The sequence below is a fragment of the Cupressus sempervirens genome, chromosome 4 (genome assembly GCF_028749045.1).
Source record: "Cupressus sempervirens isolate cs-2001-9-10 chromosome 4, ASM2874904v1, whole genome shotgun sequence".
NCBI classification, from domain to species: domain Eukaryota; kingdom Viridiplantae; phylum Streptophyta; class Pinopsida; order Cupressales; family Cupressaceae; genus Cupressus; species Cupressus sempervirens.
This window is the reverse complement of record NC_143121.1, coordinates 495,899,752-495,909,771: the sequence shown is the minus strand read 5'-3', so window position 1 is coordinate 495,909,771 and position 10,020 is coordinate 495,899,752. Positions and strand designations below refer to the sequence as shown.

General features: G+C 36.3%; 1 protein-coding gene across 1 annotated transcript; it reads left to right on the top strand.

Moving 5' to 3' along the window:
• The first annotated feature begins 1,422 nt into the window (after positions 1–1,422).
• GAUT1 (galacturonosyltransferase 1) lies at positions 1,423–5,242 on the top strand. The gene is made up of 10 exons (XM_089825651.1): positions 1,423–1,881; positions 2,043–2,077; positions 2,235–2,294; positions 2,381–2,503; positions 2,605–2,785; positions 2,875–2,918; positions 3,057–3,391; positions 3,545–3,902; positions 4,007–4,594; positions 4,702–5,242. The coding sequence occupies exons 1-10, from the start codon at positions 1,749–1,751 to the stop codon at positions 4,975–4,977; spliced, it is 2,133 nt and encodes a 710-aa protein (XP_089681777.1). The 5' UTR covers positions 1,423–1,748; the 3' UTR covers positions 4,978–5,242.
• The last annotated feature ends 4,778 nt before the right edge of the window (positions 5,243–10,020 follow it).

The following is a 10,020-nucleotide window of genomic DNA, read 5'->3' as shown; positions in this document are numbered from 1 at the left end:
CCAAAAATGTAAAGACATGAAACAGAAACTAAGTCTAAGTACATTTTTTTGGGTGACACAGGATTGCCCTTATACCTCTGGATGCTCCTGCATCAAAGGTTGAGAAGAAGATTAAAAACCCCTCCCCATGAATTTTACCTCCCTCATCCCTAATAAAGGTAAACATATTCAGATGGATTATACTGATGTTGCTACTAAGAGCAGGTAGAAAGGCTCTATTGTTTGCAACAAATGTGCAAGCAATATTGAGGCAATCACCAAAATCGGGGTGGAGCTAAACAATTTGGAAAGGAGGTACACTAGACTGGCCACCTATGTGCTTAGGGTTTTGCATTCCTATGTTTCTACCCTAAGTCTATTGTAAGAAGAAAATAACAAGGACTCAAATGACAAGGTGATTGAGGAGTTCTTTGCCTTCCTTGTTGAAGATTAGACTCAACTTATGTTTACTACGCCCAATGAGGGAAAATAATTGAAATAATGATATTTAATTTGTTTATGTTGTTTTACTGTTGGTGGATCTTTGGGATCCAAGTTTATACTTTTGAAACATGCCCTTTGCGACATAATAATTTGTTTATTATTATTTTTGGTTTAAACTCTGTTAGTAGCCATAATGGCTTAGATACTGGTTAGACTAGGAAGGTTGTTAATTGTTACATTTTGCTTTTAATGAATAATTTTCTTACTAATAGTGGAAAAGTGAAGAAGTTTAACTTGTTCTACTTAGTTGAGTTTTTGATGTTAAGGGAAGGGATATTATGACATTTTGTTGTGAAACATTATGGTTTTGTTGTTGTTGTTGTTTTTAATGTGAGGTATTTGATACTTTTATCTTTCATGTGTCAACCTACTTGTTTTGACTCCTTTTAATATCAAAAGCAATGTTGAAGGACACCTACATAAATTTATTTAATTTAAGGTTCACATTCTTCTTGACCAAAGTTCTAATTGGATTGACCTAATGAATTTGAGGAGGAACAAAGACATCAAACAAACATGCAGTAGATCTGTGATGACATGTTTTTTATTTAATCATTTGATAATACTATTATATTATTTTCATTTCTTATTTCAAATTAAAATTCTAAATGTATTCTATAAATTTATTATGATTTTAAATGAATAAATAGATGGAGGTCTCAAATACAACCAACCACATGATCAACATAGACGTGTTAGGTTGACTTGCAATTATAAATAAAAATACTTTAAATTTTAATATCAATTTTTAAAAATGAAGATTTAGCTCCATACTTATTAACTTATAATACTAACCTAAATCAAGTGTACAATTGTAAAATTGATATGCGAATATAAAATTAAATACTAATAGAATGAAAATTAGAAATATTATGAACAAAATTGTCGAAAGATTATACCATTTATACATTATATGATAGTCTAATAAAACAGATTTATAATGTAAGGCGGCAAAAGAGATACATAATCCTCAAGAATGGTGGGAGTGTAACGTCTGGCGACCACGCGGTGCACATTTTACAAAGCACCAAAATAAAGAGAATTTAGAAGCGATCGGAAATAGCAAAAGGAGTAAAGGTGCATCCGTTGTCCACAAGATACACAGGTGCAGGCCACAAAAGGAGCCCTTTCAATTTAGCAACGGCAACGTCAATGGCGATGCCGATGCCGATGCCGATGCCGATGCAAACACAAGTAATATAAAATGCGAGGAGGGTAGAATACATTTTTCATTGTAAGAGATCTGCGTGCAGAGGGCAAAGGCGATGGGTGTTAAACTACGACGATGGCAGGGGAGAGCCAAGGGCAGAGGAGGAGGAGGACTCGCAGTTTTTATGTTGCTCATCGTCTCTCTGCTCTTCCTCACAGTGCTTAGATCCAGATCTCCGCCTGCATCTGGTAAATTTATAATCTTTATTTCAAATTATCGCTTATACTCGATGACCTAATTCATCGAGGAACCCTAGATCTATGAGGATTTGTATACTTTAATAGGGCAACGGCTTTCTCATCTTTCGTCCACTTAACCCTTTTTCCTTTTCTATACTTTGCATTCACAGACCACGGTCACTCTCAAAATGGAGCTGTTGGAACGGTATGCTTTGACTTCGGTTTCTGCCAAAATTTTGTGCTTTCATGCAATCCAATTACATTTTCTGCTCATAACTCTGCCGGATGGCGTTGCTTCATCTGGCTCTTCCTTATTTAGGCTGACCTTAGGTAGTTAATACACTCCCTTTATGTCAATGCAGGTTGGGGGGCGGTTGAAGCAGACCACAATAGAGCAAATTGAATCTTTCTTTCCGAAAGAGGCAAGTTTGAGAGGTGTTTTCTTCCATTAGTAAGAATAAGTAGTGAGGATTGATAATTGAGAAAAACATTCATTTCAACTGGGCAGGTGATTGATGTCATCACGGCAAAAACAGATGACTCTGGACCCCTGAGCTTAAATATTCACGCACGGGAAGATTTGTCTTCTTCGTGGGTATTAGATAAACCTTCTGATAGTACGCATGATGAGGTAAGACTGCAAAGAGATAAAAAAATCCGTCTGAACCATCAAGGAAACCTAATAGGTATATACTAATAAGGAAGTGAAATTTGGCATTGTAATGTAAGCAGAGAGACGCAAATTCTGGACTGAAGATCAAAAACCTAGCCTCGGAACACGATGGTATTGAGCAGCATAAACGCAACGATGAGGCCGAGGAGGAAAAACCCTCTGACAATGTGCAATCGATTGAATCCGAAGAAGGCGTTGCAGGAGCTGAACAGAACAATATCAAAGAGAGTGCGGTCACAGGTTAGTTTTTACTGTTTAACTTGTTTTGACCCTTAACATTGATGACTTACCGTAACATGATGTGGGTGATGATGTCTATAATATTGCAGATCGTTCCATGCGTGAAGAGAGTCCGTTGAAACTTTTACGGAGGGTAAATATTTTAAAACATTCTTTTCTTCTTCCTTATACAAAACAGAGATCATTGTCTGATTGCCTCCATCTTGAAACAAAATGTTGTTAAGGTGGATCTCTTGTTAGTTTCTAGCCTTACTTGCTAAGATCTCTGCAGCAATTGAGAGAAAAAAGGAGGGAGAAAAGAGCTTCGGAGCTTATTCAACAAGATGATGAAGAAACAGTCAAGCTTGAAAATGCAGCAATTGTCCGCTCCAAGGAAGTAGATTCTGCCGTGCTCGGAAAATACAGCATATGGAGGCGTGAGAATGAGAACGAAAATTCTGATTCCACTGTTAGATTGATGCGAGATCAGCTAATAATGGCCAGGGTGTATTCAAGCATTGCCCGGGCCAGGAATAGCCTTGATATATACCAAAACCTGACATTACGAATTAAAGAAAGTCAGCACGCACTGGGTGAAGCTAACACAGATTCTGATCTGCATCACAGGTAAAACTATGCCTGTTAATTTGTTTCTCATCATACGCATAACTTTCTTCGGTTAATGCTCCTTGATATCCCTTTGTGAGGAAGGAGCCAAGTTTTGTATTTGCTGCATATTATTTAAGTTTTCATGCCTGATGCCTGATGTCAATGGTTCAGTGCACCTGAAAAGATCAAGGTTATGGGTCAAATTTTAGCCAAGGCCAGAGAACAGTTATATGATTGTGCTACAGTAACAAAAAAACTACGAGCTATGCTTCAGTCTGCTGATGAGCAAGTAAGGACCTTGAAAAAGCAAAGCACTTTTTTGAGTCAGCTGGCAGCAAAGACTGTTCCCAAGGGCTTACATTGTCTGTCTATGCGGCTGACCATAGAGTACTACTTACTCCCTCTTGAAGACCGGAAGTTTCCCAGGGAAGAGAGGTTGGAGAACCCTAACCTTTATCATTATGCACTTTTCTCTGACAATGTATTGGCTGCTTCGGTGGTTGTCAATTCAACTCTCATGAATGCAAAGGTGATGAATCAATTTCAATCTAATAAGGTTTTAAATTCAAAATCTTGGCATTGTTTCTGGCTATCTTTTGAATTTTCATTCTATTGCCATTCTTGTTTGCACAGGAACCCGGGAAACATGTGTTTCATCTTGTCACAGACAAGTTAAATTTTGGGGCCATGAGAATGTGGTTTTTACTGAATTCTCCGGGGAAAGCTGCAGTAACTGTGGAAAATGTTGACGATTTTAAATGGCTCAATTCATCTTACTGTCCGGTTCTACGGCAGCTTGAATCTGCAGCTATGAAAGAGTATTATTTCAGAGCAGATCACCCAACTACACTCTCAGCGGGTTCTTCAAACCTCAAGTATCGGAACCCAAAATACTTATCGATGCTTAATCATCTCCGTTTCTATCTTCCACAGGTTTATCCCAAGCTGGATAAGATCCTTTTCCTAGATGATGATATTGTGGTGCAAAAAGATTTGACTCCACTCTGGTCAGTAGATCTCCATGGAAAGGTTAATGGTGCAGTGGAGACATGCGGAGAAAGTTTTCACCGGTTTGACAAATATCTTAATTTCTCTAATCCCCACATAGCTAGGAACTTCAATCCTAATGCTTGCGGTTGGGCATATGGGATGAATATGTTTGATCTTAAAGAATGGAAAAGGCGAGATATAACCGGAATTTATCACAAGTGGCAAAATATGGTGTGTGTGAATTTATCCATGTTCAATTTATTGAAACCTATTAGTTTTGCTTCATAAAAATATTCAAGTACTTGGATTTCTAATTTTTCTGTTTTCTCACATTTCAGAATGAGGACAGAGTGCTGTGGAAGCTTGGAACCTTGCCGCCTGGATTGATCACTTTTTATGGCTTAACCCATCCTTTGGATAAGTCGTGGCATGTGTTGGGTTTGGGATATAATCCGAGTGTAGACCGCTCAGAGATTGAGAACGCAGCTGTGGTTCACTACAATGGAAATATGAAGCCTTGGTTGGAGCTGGCAATGACCAAATACAGGCCCTACTGGACAAAATATATAAAATATGACCATCCTTACATCCAGCAATGCAACATAAATGAGTAGCGGCAACTCCATTGTCAGCTGTATAGTATGAAGATATTGTTGTGATCTCCATTCGTTTTCCTTGTAAACCATTTTGATTCATTTATTCCGAGATTTTTCAATCTGGCTTACCGAGTCAATTTTGCAGGGCCACTAGAGTAGTCAGGTTTTGAAGAATTCACAAATTCAAAACTCTGTTGTATTTCCTTTTGCAAGGGAACCCTGAACTCTTGTTTGGAAGAGGATGATTTATTACTAAATTCAATCATTCTTGTATTTACGACAAGATGTCTATTCCATTCTAAACCTAATTATCCATATTTGAGTAATAATCCGTGATAATTTGAAACGACACATAAATAATTAAGCATTTGTTTTGATTCCATCATATCTCCAGCTGTTTAGTATCATTTCGAGTAGGATTCATAAGATTTAAATAATTTGAAATATCATTATTATTACATGGAATAAGTAGATATTGACTAAAAATAGGGATTTGTTAAATAGCTTATTGTAAAGGTATAATTTATATGTTCATTTTGTTTTCAATTTAGTTTTGTGCGTTTTGGAAGAATATCTTAGATGAACTCATCGACAAATATATCGACAAATATAGGACAATCGTTTCCCTAGCTTATATCTGTAGTGTCCCACTCTAAACCCTTCTGTCCAAACGATTCCATGAGTTGGAATGCTTAGATGTCAGCTTAGAGCTCCCTATCCAATGCTTAGATGTCAGCTTAGAGCTCCCTATCCACAGAGTGCAAGAAACTAGTATTCAAACATGAAGGCTCTCAACCAAGCTTTAGAAATGTGCTTCTTGCTAGTAAACCATGCAAGGGAGGTTCTTTGAGACAAGAGCAAGAATGCAAGTGTCTACAATGAGTTCCTCAAAGATGCAATGCAAGATGAAAGACTAAACTTGAATGGAAATGCAAGATGGAGCTATGCTAGAATGTGAATGAGAGTGTTACAATACCATTATTTAAACTATGTGAGATTATTGCAAGAATCAAAGCTAAACTAACATGCAACTATGCTAAGAATGCCATATGATCTTATGCTAATATGATGGAATGAAAGAATGAGACAAGAAATGAAAAGTTCTCCACAAAACTCCAAAGAAACCTGTTAAAAAACCTACAGCATAACAATATTCAAAAGATGGATGGCTCCTTTGAGGGGGAAAACTCTCTCCCTTTTAAAGTTGTACGGACGGTAGAGATCAAGATGAAGATGGTGGATGATCAATGGTGGAATTCGAAAATAGGTGTGATCCATGTGCACACACAAGTCAACCAATAGAATATAAGTTGACTTGTTATATAAGACAAAAGTCTCACAAGCTTTTTTTTTTAATTGTAAAATAGAAAAAGGACTTTATTATGTGTGCACTTTAAGTGGGTTGGAAGAATGGGGTGTTTTATTTAATTAAAAGGGGACATGTTCTTTTAATCAAATAATGAACTTAGAATAACATATTCAAACTATAGGTTATAATCAAATAAATTGATTATTAGCAATTTGGTCTAGGTAAATGATTAAATTAATTTAGCCAAAATGTTGAAAAGGGGGCTAATAGTCTAGAGGACCATTTTTAGGTGATTACATTTGCCCCTCTTTGACTAATGTGTGATCGATCTGGGAACACATTATGTCAAAGAAAATAGAAATCCAAGTTGGTGGTGATAGATATAGATATTTGATTTTGAAGAACGAAATGTAGCAAAAGATAGCAAGTCCTAAATGTATAGCCTGATAGTGGTAGTACTGAACACTAGGAAAAGATGATGTCTGAATTCAAGAAGAATGCTAACACTTAGCAAAGTAGATAGATCGAGAACAAGTGAGAAGATCAAACAAATGCTCTTAAGAAATAGATAGTTGTAGCAATCATTGATAGAGTATTTCTGCCCCCTCGGGATCGAAATTGAAATGAGGTAAGGGGATGCAAAAATTGGCTAGACATGAGAAAATTAGAATATAGCAATGTCCAAGATGATAGATAGATGATTAGAACCCAATAATGACTATAAAAAAAATTGATAAAATGCCCCGGTTTGACTAGAGTTGACCTTGAAGGATATAGCATAAAAATTAGGTCGAAACGAGTAGAAAGGTGATTTTAGACATGAAACAGTGAATTGAAGTAGATATGAAGTATGGAAATGATGAAGACATGAAGAAATGAAGATGCCCCAGTGATGATTCAGAGATTAGACCTCAAAAGGTCAGCTAACTGCTCAGAAGAAAGTAGAATTTTAAAAGACAATTTTGACTATCAAGCTGAACTCGAATTTGGATTTTGATCTCGAAAATGAATCTAGGACGTTGAAATTATTTAAGAGGTAAAAACTTTATATAATGTGATGATAAGATAGAAAAGAGATGAAGTGAAAGATTAAGAAGGTGAAAAGACATGAACAAGAAGAAAATAAAGAAATATATGAAAGGAGTTAGCTGATATGTCCACAAAAAGATGAAGAGAGAGCTCTCCCCATATGCAAGAATGCAAGACTAAGCTAGAAAATGAACCTAAAATGCAAGCTAATGTGAAAAGTGGTTTACCAGCAAGAAGTGCATAACATTTAGACTCTTAATTTCATCATTGAGCATTTATTGGGGACATCATGAGATCATACAACCATCACTAGTATAACTATGAGGATATGAATATGATCGATATCAGATAGGTATGTGGAAATCCAATCTAAGCATCAGAGACATGTAAGTCAAGATAACTATGTGATTAGATTCCCTAAGTTTAATTTAGCAAGATTACACCTGTATCAAGGCATAAGCGCTAGGATAAACCCCAAGTGCGGTCTTGTGAAACAGTCAAGGATGATACATTTATAAGTCAAAGTGTTGAATAGGACAAGCACAAATGCTTACAACACTATAGACAAACAAAGTATACCCACAAGCAGAAATCAAGAAAACATGCCCCATGCCCCCAGTCTTCTAGTCAATGACATCCTTGAAAGACTATTAGGGATGAAACATATAGTAAATAAATCGTCATAGACAACACACAAACTAGATAAAGATCAGCATAGCTTAGTTGTTTAAGTGTTAAAGTGTGTGTGTGTGTAAGTCACTTGGCCATTTCTTCAAGACTTGATTCTGATAGTGAGAAATATTGCGACATCGGAGACTATAAGTAAACTATCTGAAAAGTGTTGAAAAATACTTGATGTCAAAGTGGGAGAAGTGTTGAGAAACACCGTTTTGTGAGTTGTCAAAGAAACCCTAATGCACAAGAATACCTCAATAGGCTAAGTAGCTATGCCCTCGAGACGAGGACAAGAAACAATTCCAAGCTAGGAAATGTGGAGCGAAGTGGATGATTAAGACTGATAGACATAGGTGCAAGGGTTTCAAGTAGCGCTTGTTTCCAGATTTTCGCCACTTGACAGATTTTTTCACGACTTTTTTCATTTTTTTGTATTTTTGTATTTTTGATTTTTTTGGTGATACATCAAAGTGCCTATTGCTAGGTTTTCACTAAGAAGATTTTTTTGTCAAGACATTTTCTGATTTTTAGGATTTTTTTCAGGATCATATATGATTTTTTTTGTAATTTTTTAAAAGGTTTTAGATATCACTAGTTCTTAAGCAAGATCACATCATTTTCTCCCAATGTCTAGCAAGGTATAGGATATGATGGAGCAACGAGCCAGTGGATAAGCAAAGATGGATGAAAAAAGAGTATGAAGCAAGTGAAAGTGATCCTCAAGGACTAACTCCTCAAGAGTACCCAAGCTAGGGAAAGAGGTGAAATAGTCATATGAAGCATATTTTGGATAAGCAATGGAAGTAATGAGAAAGATAGCATGTAGGATAAGCAATGAAGCCAACAAGTGAGATAGCATGAAGTGTATAGTCCAAAAGAGTAGCCATGTCAAGAGACCTATTAGAACCATGTTTCATTTATTATGATCAAGACCAAGGGGTCAACTAAATAGTTTAGCAATGGGATAGAGCAATAAGAATCAAGCTCAAGATAGAGGCTATGAGTGAATGGGAGAGCACAATAGAAAATCTGGTGGATAAGATAGCCAATATGCAAAGATAGCTCAACATTGTCAAGATCAAAGAGAGAAGAAGGGATAGATGGATGATGGAAGAATCACGCATGATGCCTGTTTGCCAGGTTTTCATCATGGTACTTATCTAAGGTGCCACAAGAAGTAGTTTTCACCATAGGATAAATTTATTCCTCTTTACTTTTGCTACCAAAGTGCCACAAGAAGTGGTTTTCACTAAGCCACATTTTCATTTTTTTCATTTTTTCTATTTTTTCTTCTTCTTCTTTTTTGAATTTTTAGAAAGAGCTAAAGCTGTTTGAATGTAGATAATGCTCCTATAGAAAAGATAAGTCATGATAAGCCAAGACCATAGAAAGGTATGCTCAAAGATGTTGATAGGGTGATGAAAGAGAAATGGTAGTAGGAAGAGTATATGGAGGATAATAGTTCATGTATAGAAAGTTAGTGTAAGCTTTAGAGGATTTCATGAGGGTAGTTGAAATATTGTACAAGATCAACATTGACACACACCTTGAAGGGTATTGGAATGATGGAGGAATCATGGATGAAGTAGCTTAAGGTTTAGATGTATGAGGTGGTAGAAGAGATTTGGAAAAAAAGTGGAGTGGAAGGCTTTGGAATAATTTTAGGAAGAGTTTTGGAAGAAGATGTAATGGAAGCCTTTGGAAGTGTGAATGTCAACTTTGAAATATTTTCAATATTCAAGTCTTTTAAAAGAGACTTGGGAATCCACATAGCTTTAGATTTTCCTCGTTCTTTGGGTGCTTGAGAGTGCATTTGTATAATGATGGATTTAGGAACCCATATTTTCTTTGGTTTAGCTCTTTGAGTAGTGGACCTTTGCGGTCTCTTTTGTGCATTCTCCTTCTTAGCATTCACATGTCAATTAGATGGGACATAGTGATCTTTCTTTTTCAATGGATTCTTATGTTTATTCTCACTTCCAAAGGACTTGAGATTTGTGGATGAATAAAGATGATATGACTGGTTTAGATGTATAGATGGGTGAAAA